We start from the raw sequence: 16,552 nt of genomic DNA, 5'->3' as shown, positions 1-16,552 counted from the left end.
TATCCACTTCACTTTTAAAGCCCATCTGATGATAGTTTGAGTCCACTGGCCCACACCCATCACAATTAGACCAGTATTAGGGAAGAGCAGATTGGCAGATGCACGCAGAGAACTCATGTAGCATCAATAAGCAAACTCGACGAGGCACAGTGTCTTGAGTAATTTTGCACAAGTGGCCATGGATGGGCAAGGGAGAGCACACCTAGAGAGTCCTGTTTAGGCAGAGAACAAAGCTTTCTCAACAGACATTCCTGGCTGTTGCAGGTGGGGAACTCTTCTGAAACTGGAGAGGAGACTATCAGCCTGACATGCAGACAGCTACTCTGCAGCTAATTTCAAAGGACATTCATATGCTCTAGCCTTTACTCTTTCTTTTCCTAGAAAACTTGCCCCTCTAAGGATACAAAAGGCAGTCTTTGAAATCTATTTCTTTCTACACCTTGCTCCATAGAGGAACAATAGTGCAGTAAAACGTTGCCAGTGGAGCTGGGACTAAGAGGTACAGTGAGGCCTCAGAGTGGTTTTGGCTAATGCCAGTATTCAAGGGTATTTTTGTATACAAACAAGGAAGTGGGGAGCTGCCTTAGCTGCTGGGAATATTTCTGAAGGGCTGGACTATGTCATTAAATGCTGTAGATGGTATCTGTCAGGAGAGATGACACATTTATTTCTATTCTCGTTGTACATTCTTTGTAGGTCAGCCAGGGCTCTGCTTTGCCTCATCCTTACTCTAGGGCCCAGGCCGACAGAGCAGACACTGTCTGGAGCATTGCTGATTGCCATGATGTAGGGAAAGAAAGAGTGGCAAATTACAAGCTAGGTTTTATGCTTTTGTCCAGAAGTAATACACTTTACTGGCTACAGTGGGTTGAATAGTATCCCCTCAAAATTCATGTCCATTCCTGGATCTTCAGACTGTGACCTTATTTTGAAACAGGAACCTTTGCAGGTGTATTTAGTTAAGTATTTGGAAATAACACTGTAATTAGGATGGACCCTAAATCAAATGACTGGTCTCCTTACAAGAAGAGGGACGGGGCACCTGGGTGGCTCAGTTGGTTGAGTGTCTGACTTCAGCTCAGGTCACGATCTCGCAGTTCGTGTGTTCGAGCCCCGTGTTGGGCTCTGTGCTGACAGCTCAGAGCCTGGAGCCTGCTTCAGATTCTGTGTCTCCCTCTCTCTCTCTCTGCCCCTCCCCTGCTTGGACTCTGTTTCTGTCTCTCAAAAATGAATAAATGTTAAAAAAAAAATTTAGAAAGAAGAGGGACATAGAGATGTTAAAGGCCATGTGAAGACGGAGTCAGAGATTAGAGTGTTGCAGCTCAAGCCAAGGAACTCCAAGGACTGTCAGGATCCACCAAGAGCTAGGAAGAGGCAAGGAAGGATTCTTATCGAGGACTTCAGACAGAGCATGGATCTGTTGACACCTTATTTTCAGACTTTGAGCCTCCAGAACTAGGAGAGAATAAATTTTTCTTAAGTCTCCTCGTTTTTTGGTTTTAGGGTAGACCTAAGAAAACTAATCCACTGGGCAAAGTAAGTCACCTGTGATACAAACCTCTCTGGAGCTCAGTTTCTTCACATACACAATGGATATGAACAACGCTTCCCTTACTGAGCTGTTACAAAGATAAAGGGAATAAATATGAAAAGAACCTAACTGTGGTACACACAATAATGCCTCCCAAAGATTGCCAAACTCTAATTCCTGGGAATTTGTGAATATGTTGCCTTACATAGCAAAAGAGAGTTTGTGGATGTGATTAAGGTTACAGACCTTAAAATAGGGAGATTATCCTGGATTACCGAGGGGTCCAATCTAATCACTTGAGCACTTATAAAAGTAGAAGAGGAAGGCAGAAAAGTCAGTCATAGAAATGTGGCAGAGGAAGGGGAGGCAGAAGAAACGTGATAACATAAGAAGGATTTAATGTACCACTGCTAGCTCTGAGATGTTCAGAGACCACATGCAACTACACACAATGACCCAAAAGAGGCCTCTAGATGGTAAGCAGCCCCCCTAACCCCAGATGGCAGCCGGCAAGAAAATGGGGACCTCAGACACTGAACTCTGCCAACCATCCAAATAAACCTGGAAATGGATTCTCCCCTAGAGCCTCCAGAAGGGAAAGCAGCCCAGGCAACACCTTGATTTTAGCCCTGTGAGACCGGAAGCCAAGAAACCAGCGGAGTCCAGTGGACTTCTGACCTACAGAACTGTAAGATAATAAATGAGTGTCGTTTTAAGCCCCTAAATTTGTGGTAGTTTGTTCTGCCAGCAATAGAAAATAAATGCATTAGCACAGTGAGGTCTTGGTGCATAGTATGTACCCACTACATGTATGTTATCTGCCATCAAAGGGATGAGTTAGGCAAGATACAGAGAGGCCTTCCCGGGACCCCAAACATTACATGCTCTCAAAGAAATAAGCCTGCTGTGATTTTACAACCTAACCTAGAAGCTGGCTTTCTCTCGTGCTTTCCAGCTGTCATGTGTGGGCCCCCTACATGGGTAGCCTCCAGCAGCAGCAGCAGCAGCAGCAGCAGCAAGAACAGGAGGAGGGGGAGGGGGAGGAAGAGGAGGAGGAAATGCTGTTTCCCCTGACTTAGGTAAAACACGCCTGTGCACATCTGACATCCTGAAGGAAAGTTACACCAGAGCCAACTGTCAGCACTCTGGTAGCATACTTCTCACCTGGAACCATTAAGTCCTACCATCCTCGTATATGGAGGCAGTTTCTGTTCCTAATATTTGCTCCTAATTGAAGCACAAGCAAGGATGAAGAACATTTCCTGCTGCTAAAGCCTTCCTTCTGTCCCCCTAAGCCAAATCCACCTCTCCAACCACATGTCAATATCTCCCAGCTGCCTAACCATCCAAACCTAGTCCTTAACCAGAGAGCACAGACTCTCCTTGCTACATCGCTTTATTTGATGACTGGAGCTCCTATGCTTTAATAACTAGGTCAAGTTGAAATAACATCCTAGGACACTGGGCCCTGAGCCAGGTGTCAGAGATGTGGGCCACTCGGCATTCAATCACTAACAAAGTGTTCAGAAAAGCAAGAGGATTAAGGGCTACCCACTGGGCACAGACATGTGCCTCTAGCTTGAATCAAATGTAGACATTTTGCCAAGTCCCAGTACTTCTTCAAGGCTCCAGACCAGCAACTGGTGATCCTTTTGATAATAATTTTCATTTCTATTCTAGGAGAACCATCTCACTATAAGGAGACTATAATATTAAGAGCTAATATTGTGTGCTTACTGTATACCAGGCACTGTTTCATATAAGTGTAAAGTGTTCACTTATTACACTGTTAAGGCAATTTGAAGATTTAATTTCTATTATCTTTATCATCTAGCTTTACAAATGAAGAAACTAGGGCTCAGAAAGTTTAAGTAAACTTGTCTAAGGTTACCTGGTAGTACATGGCTGGAGCTGTAACTCAAAGCTAGACTAAAGTTTTCTATATACTACATACCACACTGATTTCTTTAGGTCTCAACCAGGCACTGTGCCAGGCCCTGGAGATGCAAATATACCCAGGAAAAAATTCATTTTCTCCTAGCTGACATGATAGAAGAGGAGACAGATATGTAGAAAGAAGTATGTATTGATATATTTTATTAGCAGCATGAACAAAGTATGATGGAAGAGGTAATTAAATCCTTTAAGTGGTGGAGAATTATAGAAAAGAGGAAAAGTAGCATTTGGGAAAGGCTTCTTGGAAGAGATAGAAAAAGGACAAGGGAGATAGACATAAATGAGAGACAGAGAGGAATTATCACATATAAATGTGGACAAAATGCTCGTTATCTCTCTCTACCCTTGTTTCTTCATTGCTAAAATGGAGATCATAATATCTGTTTCAAGGCTGTTATGAAGACTAATTTAGGTGATAAATCTAATGTGTATTACCTCTGTTTAAAACACTCTAATATGTATTACTCCCTTGCTTTCCACCCTCCCCTCCACGACCCCCCCCCCCCCAAAATCCCTTATGTAAAGATAAGATGAGCTCAAAATCCAAATAAAAAGGTTTGGGAGCACTAAAAGGGAAACATAAATGTAAAGCGGTTAGATACTGGAGAGAAGAGCCCAAGGTTATCTAAGAGAGATTTGGATTCTATCTGTGGAAAAGGCCTCCTCTTGCTTCACCATCAAAACACATTCCCAAGAGTAGAAATAGTCACCCAGGTGGCCTCTCATTCACCTGACATGAGCCTACTGCATTTTCTGCACACAGCCACACTAAGCTCATAGCCTCGGCAGCTCCTAGTATGAAATAGAGCATCCCTCAATCTCTACCTCTGAAGATTGGGGACAGTCCTTCCCAGTCACTCTTCAGCTTTGGGGGGGTCGGTTGGTCTCAGGGACAGCTGACAGCCTTATTTAGCCAACCAGCTGCTCTGTGATACACAATGTCCCGAATGCTCAAAGTCTGGTGGATGATTCTTTTGTATCCATATAAGCAGCAGTTGGAGGAGAATCCATCAGTCCCTTTGGTAGCCTCAGGGTGTCAAGGCTGCCATTCAAATCATTACCACCATAATTATTAACCATTATTTTAGTGAGATATCTGCTAGGCAACTGTTTTTCTTTTTTTATAATCATTAAAAAACAAATTTCACTGGAACAATGCTTGCCTCAAGTCACATCAACACATTTATTAAACCCCTTCTGTTTTCACAGTTCGATAGGAAGTCTTGGAGGAAATACTTAAAATATTCTCTGAAAGAATCGATAATGCTGTGCACAAGAGGTCCAGACCAAAAAAAAATAATAATAATTATAGAAAAAAGTTACACACGTATACAATATACTGCTACAGTGTCGGGGGGGGGGGGGTGGCAATTGTTATTTCCTGGATTTTATTACGACAGGGATGGGGTGCAATGGAAGAGACATCACGGGTAGAGGATTTGGAGAAGCAGGATCCTGTGGTGAGAAACTGCTTTCTTTTCCAGCGGATAAGAGAAAAACAACCAAGGGGAGCAGACCTATATGCACCCCATTAAGGTAGCCACCGGAGCCGGACTCTTTAAAGGAGTTAGTTCACCATTTAGGGTTAAGTGTTACCGGTAGTTGTAAAAGGGCTTTCGCTTCAGGAAGAAGGATGATGATTCAGTGAGACAGTCAAAGGCCTTGTCCACATTTTGAACCCATTTTTCAAGCACGCTAACCCCGAACGGTGTAGCGGGCTGCAGGAGTTGGGGTCACTCACCAGGCTCAATTGAGGATCCTGGGAAGGGACGTCTTGAGTGTGTCAGCCAACGTTTACAACCGTGCCTGACTGAACCTGGGGGCTTGGCGTCAACCACACCTAAAGATGTTTACCACCACGACGGAAGGTGCTGGAGGAACCCTGTTCAGAGGAGAAACACACTAAAGAACAAGGCGAGAAAGCGCGAGGGGAGCCCACAACCGCACCGGAAACAAAAGCTTGTGGGGCAGGTGGACCGAAGCGGCGCCCAAGAGGGCGAGCGGGACCTCGCCGCAGACAGGCCCGCCCCCTCGCCCAACACTCAGAGAGGCGCCCCGGGCTCCCAGACTGTCGGGAAGCGTAGCGACGCCCCTACGCGAGTGCGCTCGCGTTGAGGGGTGGGGGGGCCGAGGCGGCAATTAGGGGGCGCAGGCACAGGTTCGGGCGAGGACGCGGCAGGAGGGGCTCGTGTGGGCGGAGACGCCCAGGTCGGGGGAGAGCAGCGCCAGGCGGCGCTCCTGAAGCGTGACGGTGGGAGTGAGAGCGGAAGAGGACCGTTGCAGGGAGGGCACGGGGCCCTGGGTGGTGTGAGAGGCACGAGAGAACCGCGGAGAGGGCGGGGACAAGGAGGTCCCGGGTAAACGTAGGAACACACGCTCAGCCTCCTGTGGCGGCTGGCGAATACACCGTGGGGGTGGGGACTGGAGGGTGGCGGGACGTGACCGGCAAGTCCGGCGCGTGCCATTGCGGGGGAGCGGGATCCAGACCTCGTCGGAGCAGACCGGAGCGCGGACTCGAGCCCGCAAAGCCGAAGGGCTTCGCGTCAACAGCCCCGGCGGCGGGGCGGGGGCGAGTGCGCGTGCGCGTATCGCGCGGCGGGAGAGCGGGAGGGTGGGAGGGGAGCGAGCGGGGGGCGGGGGGGTGGTGGCAGGAGCGCGCGTGCGCACGGCCAGGCAGCCTGGGCGGCGGGTCCTGCCAGTGACGGACGGCGGCGGCCGGTCCTGCTTGTGACGGCGGTGGCGGCAGATCCCGCCTGTGACTGCTTCGGTGGCTGCTCCAGACACCTGCGGCGGCGCCGGCGGCGACCCCACGGCGGCCGCGATGTGGCCCCTGGTGGTGCTGCTGCTGCTGGGCTCGGCTTGCTGCGGTGAGTGGCCCCTTTTTCCTGGGTCGGCGACTCGTGTCGCGGCGCCCCCGCGGCGCCCCCGCGGGTGTGTGGGCTGCTCCCCGGCTGGCTCGGCGTCGCCCTGGAAAGGGTGGTCCGAGCGCGGGACGCTCGGGCCCTGCACGCTCCGGGTGCGAGCGTAGGAGGGCCCTCGGGTAATCCTGCGCCCCCTTCCTTCCTTTCCCTCCTCTTCCTTTTCCCCCCTCGGTGGGAGAAGAGTTCCTCTCCTTCCCGCCCCCCCCCCCACCCCCCGTACTCCACCTCCAGATGCACACCGAAGAAGGTTCTGAGCCGTGCACCTCGCGCAGAAATTAACTGTGGAGAGAAAGGGCGCGATCGGAGGCGAGGGGTGGCAACTGTTGGGGGCCCCCCTCTTTTGCACCCCGCTTCCTCCTCTGTGTTTAAACGCATTTGGGGATGAAGGAGGGAGAGTGGGAGGGCCCGGGCCTCTTGCGATAGAAGTGCGCATTTTGGCGAAGTCTGCAAGATGGGATTTCTCCTGTTTGCCCTCCCACTTGAACATAGGAGTTAAGGAAACATAAAGGACACAATTAAGTTGCATTTCCAACCCAGCATTTAATAGGAAGAATATTTTGAGTGCTTTTTTTTTTTTAACTCTAGAAATAAGCTACCTGGAAACTCTCGCTACCCACCCCCACGCCCTATTGCCCGTTCCAAGTTTTTCTACTTTATTTGGGCGAAGCGTCTTAATAGTAATACAGATTTCGCTTGAAATAAGAAGACTGTAACCTCTATAGAGTCCAAACATCTTTGCAGCAGAGTGGGATTTGGTGTCTTTCAACGCCAAAGGCGTTTGGTCCCCCCAGGCTTTTGGAATCCATTATGCTTTTTTTTTTTTTTTTTTTTTTTTTTTTAAACGTGTGCTTCCTCTGTAAAAAGTGAGGGATAGGAATTTTTGTGGTTCTCTGGTGCCTGTCATACTTCACATCTGTACAGTCTTCTGTGAACTTTTTGTAAGATTCAGAACTGAATTTTAGTAAAAGTAGGAAGCAATTGTTAAATTGAATTCTAGAATGCTAAATTAATTAGATTTTAAACCGATTATTAGCCTCCTTGTGTCATTTATAAAGGTTTGTGACTTCAAGCCACTTCCATTATGCCTTTAAATCCTTGGTTACCACTTTCCTCAATCTCTGAAACATCCTGGGTTGTTGGAGCTGTTAATGATATCTTTATTATCTAAAGAGTTATTAGATAAGGTAGTATTTTCTTGTTATCATTAGTGGCTTATTGCCATTACTATTACTATACCTAAAATAATACTGCTTTCAGAAACCTGTTGTAGGATCAGAAAGCCTTCATGTTGAACCAAATTACAAATTTGTAATAAAATATCAATAACTCAGACCATTGGCATCAAAGCTAGTCTGAAGAATAAGAAGTGTAAGTCATATAGTATTTTATAAACAGAGGTCCTGTTTTCAAGCAGATCGGAAAGAACTGTTATAATGGTACTTTTGGAGATAGGATTTTTGTTAGGCCATATTTAATAATGGTTAAGATCACATGTAATTGGTACTCATTTACATACAATATAAGTATGCTCAAGTCCCCACAGTCACAGAATTCACAATTTATAGTATTTTATTGTAGTTAGTTAATAACCCGGAAAAAAAAAAATAGAGGCATTATACTTTTGAGTTTTGTTGACTATAAAACAAGAAGTGATCGTGTTTGTCATAAGATATAATAGATTTTGTGTGTGTTTAATATGTGGTTTTAAAAAGGACATGTATGAAGATATGTTAACAGTCTCAGAACACGAGTAATTACCAACCAGGGTATTTAAGAGACTGAGTTTAGAATCCAAAATGAGTAAGAAAGTCACATATTTATAGGTTTATTTGTACTGAAGTTTGATTTTGCTTTCAGTTTCATTTATAGATGACTGTTAATCGAAGGCATTTTTTTGAAGACACTACAGTTTCAGTTGACCTTTGTGGTAAAAGAAGTTATCTAAAATGCTCCTTTCATCTACTTTCAGGCAAACTGCCACCCCCCTGTTGGTTTACAAGATGCAGAATGAATTACTAGGCTCCTTTCCTCCCCCCTCCCCTATAAGCCCAATTATACTTTTTTTTTTTTTTAAAGCACATCAGCAGTTTCAGTAGTTTTCAGCAACTGGCAAATAAAACTTTACTCAAATAATGGCAGGGACATTGACTGTCTTTTCAGTGGTTGAATGATTTTTCTTTGTTCAAAGTGAGTTTTTAAAATCAAGGGTACACTGGTTAAAAAACATTTTTATTATCTACGTCTGGTAGTAACGTGTCTTGCTTAAATGAAAATGTTTTCTTTTCTCTTAAAGAATGTATTATTTTTAAACACAAGTTGCCATTTTAAGGAAGTAAATGCCTATTTAAAAGTACTTATTTATGGGGCCTCCCCAGCAGTCTAGAGGCAGTGTGTTAAAGCATTACACTAAATGCCTACCATTAGGACACTTGCTCATGCTGTCATCTGTATTTTGGCAGATGTTTTATCTTTGCCACTGAGCTGTTAATGGAGATTTGAAAGACCAGGTTCTAAAGAAGAAAAATAGGTGTTTTTCCCAAGTTTGATAAATATTCTAAGTCCACAGTAATCACTCATGTTATTAAAACCAAGTTTGTATTCCTTAATGTTAGTTCATCTTTAGCTATATAGGCATTGTTTTTAATACTTTAATGTTCTTTTTGTGATACAATTTTCCTATAACCATTTCAGCCATCTTACAGGTTTTTGCTGTTACCTTTTTATATAAGATAAAAATCTCTATATTTTTATATCTTGTGTCTCACTCAGACTAATATAGTGCACTCTTGGGTTGTCATAAAGCTACTTTTACTTTGTGTCCTAGTGCAGATAGTAGTTCCATGACAAAAGAGCAAAAATAATAGTGTAGGATTGATTTTGTTAAACTCATGTAGTACTAAAGTACATAGAGCACCCAAGAAATTTGATCCTGATATACCTAGACTAAGGACTTTTCCTTGTCATTACATAGAGTTGAAATGGAAATTATAAGTTCTAAACTCTGAATATGACATTTGCTATCTGTGGAACAGTTATATAAGACTCAGAATCTGGTCAACCCCAGAGTTTGAGATTAAGAGAATAAAAGTGCATATTTGAATACATGTCACACTTACAGTTAAAAGGTAAGGTAAGGCATTTGGCAACTGCAAGGTCTGTCAAAACTACTTTTTCCATTTTGAGCAAATATGAGCCCATGCTATGCTCTAAGCACTTTGTAAGGCCCTCTTGTGTATAAGAGATAAATTTCAGATCTTTTGCTTCTCAGTAACTTAAAATGTAGTATATAAAGGATAGGAAACTTTGTTTGTTTTTATCTCCTGGTGACATTTAATATATTTTAAGTGCTTGAGAAGCCCATAATTCTGGATGTTACTAACTTGAAACTTTCTCTCCCTTGCAATTCTAGGTTGACCACTTCTGTCCTTATAAGGCCACTTTAAATCTAGTGGGGGATTACTGAACACCTTGTGGACACCCCTACTTTCCTCCAGGCCTTTTTTGGTCTCTGTTGGGGAGAGAGCTGTCTAGATCCTCCTTTTTGACCCTAATTCTAACCCGATTCAGTTTGAGACTCCAGGTCTTCATACCAAGGGCTTGATCTAATGGCAAAAACTGGTAGGATTCACTTTGAGCTGTTATCTTCACTCATGAGCTTTGCTTCATTTACCTTAGTGACTGTTAGGCTTCTTACCCCATTCCTGAACATCCATTTCAAGCAGATAATTAACTTCCTACTCTACTGCAAAAAATAGTGATGTGTGGTGTGGACTCGCTCAGCTTCCCTCCCACCATTACTAAACTTATCTGCAGTATCTTAAGCGGCCTTCATCTCATTCTCCTCCCTCCCCCAGTTTCAGAAGTATACCCATTCACCTTTCCAAGGAAAGGTTCACCTGTCTACAGCTCTTTCACTTCCACCATCTTGGAGACTTGCCCAGACAGCTTAATTCTTTCATCTTAGATCTCTACCTTTCCATTGGCTTCTTCCACACATGCTTAAGTTTTACCCCGTTTGGTCTTAGATCTTTCATCTTAGATCTCTCCTTCTCCATTGGCTCCTTACACACATGCTTAAGTTTTACCCCCTATTACAAACAAAGGAGAAAAACCAAAAAACCTTGCCCTTGTCCCCTTCTCCAGACTCTTTCTGTTGCTTTCTCTGTCTGCTTTCTTACACTGCCAAATCTATTGAAAAAAAATAACTGCTTCTTCCTTCTTCCCACCCATTCACTTCCCAGTGCATGATATTTGCTCCCACTAGTCTGCTGATATTGGTGTAGATAAAGAAGCTAATAATGTAGTTTTTAATCTAGAGGCTGTCTTTACTCATACCATTTAAGAACTATTTTGTTCATATAAAGACCCTTCTTTGGTGGTCTGCAGTGGTATTCTTTGCTGCTGTCACTTATTTTTCTCACTTCCTTGATTTGTTCCTCTTTAATGATTTTTCCATAAATCTTGGTGTTCCCCAACATTTTATTCTCTTCTTCCTGCTGTTTGCTTTGCAAGTACTCTCTGGGCAATCTTGATTATGCTCACAATTTTCACTTACCAGCTGTTATCTTGGTGATTCCCAGGTATTAATAGTTCTGACCTTTCTTCTTAAATCCAGATCCATATGACCTGGGAACTATTGGACATCCTCATTTCATTGTACTGCAGGTACTTTAATACCTAGCCTATTAAATATTGAAAGAATATTCCCCTGTAAATGTCCAACTCTTTTCTCAATAAAATCCACAATCTAATGAGTTACACATACTCTTAGTAAATAACTTTAATTCTTTCCTCTTTCGCCTTGTTTCCCACATCCGACATATGTTGATTATATTAGATTTTTACTGTAATTTGGCTTTCTCTCCAGGTGTCAATTACCTGGACTATTGCAGTGGTGATCTCTTAGTGGGTCTTCCTTTCCTATCTCCCTTCCTGCCCTCAGTTTACCCTTCATACTACTGTACTGTTTTTTTAATGCAAGTAAACCTGAGTGTTTTGCTGTTGCTTATATTATCCAGTCCCAGCTCCTCAGAGTGACATGCAGGGAAGCCTTTACAGTATTTCTTTACCATCCCTTGTTCCTAGTGTTCACTTGAATAATCTTCTGCCTCCTGTTACCCACTTTCCTTATTCCTCTGTGCATGTTACATACTCTGCCTGGAAAGCCCTTCCTTTTCTATACCATTCCTACTCCTCCTTCAAGACCTAGCTTAAATACCATCCTCTAGGAAGATCATTACATTCATGTAATTCTTAAGAAACTCTTCCATGCAGTTTGCAACTGACTTGTTCCAGATTGTCCACTAAACTATGTTGCTTCTCAATTCCATAATGAGGTCTATTGAAGTGAGAAGCAGTGGAGGAGTCACTGGATATATGAAAGAAGAGTGAATCCTTTTTGCTACAGTGTTTAGATTTTGATTTCTTGGAATTCATACTTTACATTTTTTTACATTCATAGGGAATGTATTGCTTTGTATTTGTTGGACCCTGGATCCATACATAGGATACCAAATGAAGACACTGTCATTGTTTCTCTAACTTCGGAGACTAATGGAGATTTCGATTAAGGAAAACAGTAATTGCAGGATTCAGTAGTTGAGTGCAGTGACAAAACTTGAACAGGGGGCAGTATGAGCAATAAGGAGGGGATGAATACGACTGAGTAGTGGTAGGGGAGGAAGGGAGGACAGGACTGAACATCTCCATTGTGTTTTAGTAGGAAGAACCAAAAGTAGCAGACTATAGCTGCCATTTATTGAACATTTCCTATGTATGCAAAAGCACTGCACTAAGAACCTAATATTTATTATCTCATTAAGTCTTAAAATCTCTATGATGTATACACTGTCACTACACATTTTCTGGATGAGACTGAGGTACAGAGGTTAAAAAACGTGCCAAAGGTTATACAAGTATAAAGTGCTAAGTCTTGAGCCAAGGTCTGACTCCAGAGTGTGTACTCTTACCTGTACACGTTTGCCAGCATGTGCAGAGGTATGGAGATGAGAGGGCATTTGCAGATTCATGGAATTGTAAGATGTCATTATGATTGGAGCTTAGTTTGGAAATGAGGGAGTACAGGAGGTGGGACTGGACAGGATCTTGAAGGATCTAGTTTGCATTCGATGATAACGCACTTAGAATTTAGCTTGAAGGGGGCGGGGGGTGTTGTTAAAGTGTATTAGGCAAAAGAGTGCACATTTGCATTTAGAACAGTTATTTTGGGAACTGTGGAAAATACATTGAGGCTAAGATGGGAAAACACTGAGGCTGGAGGTAAGGAGCTAGTCAAGAGGTTACGGCAGTATCTCAAAAGAAAGATGATAAATGTCTAATTCATACAACAGACATTGGATTGAGGAACCATTAAATAATAGGTTGAGCCTATCAAGAATTTTTCATGGCTAAAAGAGAGGGAGAAATCTAGCATGATTCTTACTAGGTCCAGGTCTTGTTGATGGATAGGTAATAGAAAATACTTTGGATGGTGAGTATTTGGGAGGGGGTTAGGAAGAGGGTAAATAGGCTTTTGGACATGTTGTCCAAATTTTAAATTAAGTGTAGTGCATTCAAGTGGAGGTGCACAGCAGAGTGTTGGCTTTCCAGGTCTGCAGTTGAGAAAGTTGGGGCTTGGTTAAACAAAAAGTGTGTAGATGTTAAAACTGTGGATTAAGGAGAATGCTGGACCTGGATCATTGGGAGGAAGATGGGCAGTGCTGGTTATGAAGTTCTGAGGAACACTGATACTTATTGTGAGTCAAGGAATAGATTTCAGTAAAGAAAGAAAGATGAAGTGCGTTGGACAAAGCAGTGGGAGGAAATTCAGAATCAGGAGCTATCGCAGAGGCCAAGGGACAAGAGCAAGAAAGGAGCTGCCTACTGGCTGAGGAACTATAGAGTAGTCAAGATACAGAGAAAACCGTGCACATTCAGTTTTTCACTTGGGATTATTGGAGCTTGGCAAGAACTATTATAGTGAAGAAGAGGTAGAAGCCAGGTGGCAGAGATTTAAGAAGTGAATGGGAGGTGAAGAAATGCATTTAGATTATTTTAGGATGCTAGGGAAGAGATGAATGATTTTTTAAACATCGGCTAATATTTAAGCATTTTTTAAAGTATTACAAAAAACCCTATGTGAATGGCATAAAGGATGTAGGAGGCTGATAATCAGTTAGGGAAAGTCCTTAGGGAGATGAGTGGGTGTGGAGCCAGAAATGAAAACTAACAGGTGAAGGGATGCAATTCTGAAGAGGAAGAGGGGGTTGTGGATAGTTGGGGTTGTAAGTAAATTTATAAGTGGGAAGTATTGGAAGCTTCTGGCTTCTCATGTGAAGGACTCAGATTAAGAAATAGGGCTCCTGAAGCACCTGGGTGGCTCAATCAGTTGAACATCAGACTTCAGCTTAGGTCATGATCTCGAGGATTGTTATGTTGAGCCCCACCCATGTCAGACTGTGCTGACAGCCAGAGCCTGGAGCCTGCTTCAGATTCTCTGTCTCCCTCTCTCTCTGCCCCTCCCCCCCCTCAAAAATAAACAAACATTAAAATTTTTTAAATTAAAAAAAGTAATAGGGTTCCTTTGGAGAGTATATGATAAGCTCCTGCAAAAGAAGAGTGATTTAAGAGTTGTTGCAAAGGACAGAGGCTTTACGTAGCATATATAGAAAGATAAAAGATTGAAGACTTGAGATGGGTGGCATCTATGACAGTCTTCTGTTGTTTCCTTGGTAGCAACGCAAATTTTCTTAGACATCTGTAAGACTGGTTACACTCCTGCCCATCTATAGCACTTTCTTCATACCAAAGGATAGCACTTAGGACCTTGTGTTACAAAAAAGTATGTATCATTCTTCCAAGTGAGAATTGAAAGCTTCTAAAAGATAATTCTTGGGGCGCCTGGGTGGCTCAGTCGGTTGAGTGTACGACTTCAGCTCAGGTCACGATCTCGCAGTCCGTGAGTTCGAGCCCCGTGTCGGGCTCTGTGCTGACTGCTCAGAGCCTGGAGCCTGTTTCAGATTCTGTGTCTCCCTCTCTCTCTGACCCTCCCCCGTTCATGCTCTGTCTCTCTCTGTCTCAAAAATAAAAAACGTTAAAAAAAAAAAAATTTTTAAAATAAAAGATAATTCTTGCTTTTTTTTTCTTCCCCCCCCCCCCCCCCCCCATCATTGTATCCCCTCATCCTATCAAAAATATTTCAGGTCAGGTAATTCTCAATAAATGTTTATTGAATTTGTACATTTCTGAGCTAGACTTGTATGCTGTGACCACCATGTATTGAGCCCTGTCAGCAACACATAATAGCTGTTTTCAGGACTGTGGTATGAGATGGTTTCAGTTGGTGGTCTGTATTTACAGAGGTTGTGAAGTCCAGTAATTTTTGGCATTTTATATAAAATAATTTCACCATTTCATTTGTTAATTTATCTGTAGGTCTTGTATCACTGATGGTTATACTTACCTATTCCTATCTGATTTAGACTGCTATAGGCATATCAGAATTTACTTATTCATGTTAATTGCCTATGTGCTTTTATTTGCTCTCTCTATTTTAAATCTTTTCTTCACTTTAATGTTTCATCAGAAAGCAATACACAAAAGAGAAAACCCAAATCAGATAATTTTACTAGGTGATAGGTTTGTTTTGTTTTGTTTTTAAATTTTTTTTTTTTTTTAACGTTTATTTATTTTTGAGACAGAGAGAGACAGAGCATGAACAGGGGAGGGGCAGAGAGAGACACACACACAGAATCTGAAACAGGCTCCAGGCTCTGAGCTGTCAGCACAGAGCCCGATGCGGGGCTCAAACTCACGGACCACGAGATCATGACCTGAGCTGAAGTCGGACACCTAACCGACTGAGCCACCCAGGTGCCCCATAGGTTTTTTTTTTTTTTAAATAAATGTTTATAGGGATGGAGCTAGTAGTTAACATCTAGTAGAGTGGTATATTTGGACTACTTTTATTTATTAATTAGTACAAGGGTTATTAAAGTTATGGCTTATCCAGGTCAATTTTGCTTTGAATTTTATTGACAGCATTTATTCTACTTAAATTGCTTCAGCTATAAAATTCTTTTGTTACAACAAATAATTGAGTGCAATTAGTGCTTTCTGTATTCTTTAGAAAATTCATTCTCTAAATGTAAGTTATGAAATTATGGAGTATTTGCCAGCCATTTCTTTCTTAGAGCCTTCTAAAAAAGTTTGTTAGGAGAACCGAGCTCTTCACTTTTATCTCTTTTATTAAACGGTAATTTTTAGAAATATTCTTTTTTATCTTGACTCAAATACAAAATGACCAAGTGTCAAAGATTTAATTTCACATGTTAATTAATAAGTAAGCCAGCAAGATGGTAAAGCCACCTTGATTTTAAAAGAAAATTGAGAGAACAGACACATTTATAGGCAATCAGGAATGCTGAAGTGAATTTTCAAACAGATGCAAGACTGGTCAGTATCCTCAGGGCAATAAAATGTGCTTTTTTGAAATCCTCTCTTCTTCCAGCAGGGAGAAGTGAATTACAGAACAAAGTTTATTTGTGCCTCTATGTACATGAATCATTTGCATTACTCAGTTTTACCAAAATTGTAAAATAGCCCAGACAGACAAACACAGTGAAAGGCACAAGCCCTCTACAGAATCAGATATTCCCAAAGAATTTGTCACACAATTCCTAGCACTCCGTTGAAAGGACAGTCAGTAATCTTTTTGTCCATTTCAAAACCTTTCATTATATTTTCTGACACGTTCCGTTCTAATTCCAACGTCATACTTACTTCTCTCCTTTTTGTACGTTGTAGTTCCCCCTCACCTCCAGTGCTTCCTTCTCAGGGGGAATAATTCACAACCCCAAGGCTAGGGACAGTTACTGGAAGTACAGGTTTTGCCTGGCACTTGTGAATGTTTGGATGGCAAGCAATGCCGAGAAGTGGGAAGGGGTGAGCTGTGGACATCCCAAAGTTGGTTCAAACTGCACATTCCCAGAAATATAACAGTTTGGACCTGCCAGGTCCAGATTGTCACATTAAAAGGCTATGTTGCCTCACTTGTACAGTACTGCCCCTCATATTTAGAGTGTGGTATTGTTAGAGAGCACTTGCCCAGAAGTTTTCTCTTTTGGTGCTCCCCATAATTGTGTGA

General features: G+C 42.6%; 1 protein-coding gene across 8 annotated transcripts in view; it reads left to right on the top strand.

Annotated features, from left to right (window-relative positions):
* Nucleotides 1-1,896: 1,896 nt before the first annotated feature.
* The window catches only part of CD47 (CD47 molecule), a 51,550-nt gene continuing 36,894 nt past the window's right edge, over nt 1,897-16,552 (top strand). For 7 of the 8 annotated variants that reach the window (XR_002079679.2, XR_002079678.2, XR_008422448.1 and 4 more), the window contains exon 1: nt 6,180-6,354. Coding sequence is in view for 4 of the 8 variants with exons in the window: in XM_019448270.2 (XP_019303815.1) it covers nt 6,309-6,354 (46 nt within the window). In the remaining 4 variants the exon portion in view is untranslated. Of the gene's footprint in view, nt 2,220-6,179; nt 6,355-16,552 lie in introns of those variants that run through there. The other variant, XM_053903315.1, reaches the window with a different exon arrangement.

This window comes from Panthera pardus, unplaced genomic scaffold (genome assembly GCF_024362965.1).
Source record: "Panthera pardus isolate Hobbes unplaced genomic scaffold, ASM2436296v1 HiC_scaffold_16, whole genome shotgun sequence".
Taxonomy (NCBI): domain Eukaryota; kingdom Metazoa; phylum Chordata; class Mammalia; order Carnivora; family Felidae; genus Panthera; species Panthera pardus.
Note: the sequence above shows the minus strand (reverse complement) of the source record. Positions and strands in the feature narration are given on the sequence as shown.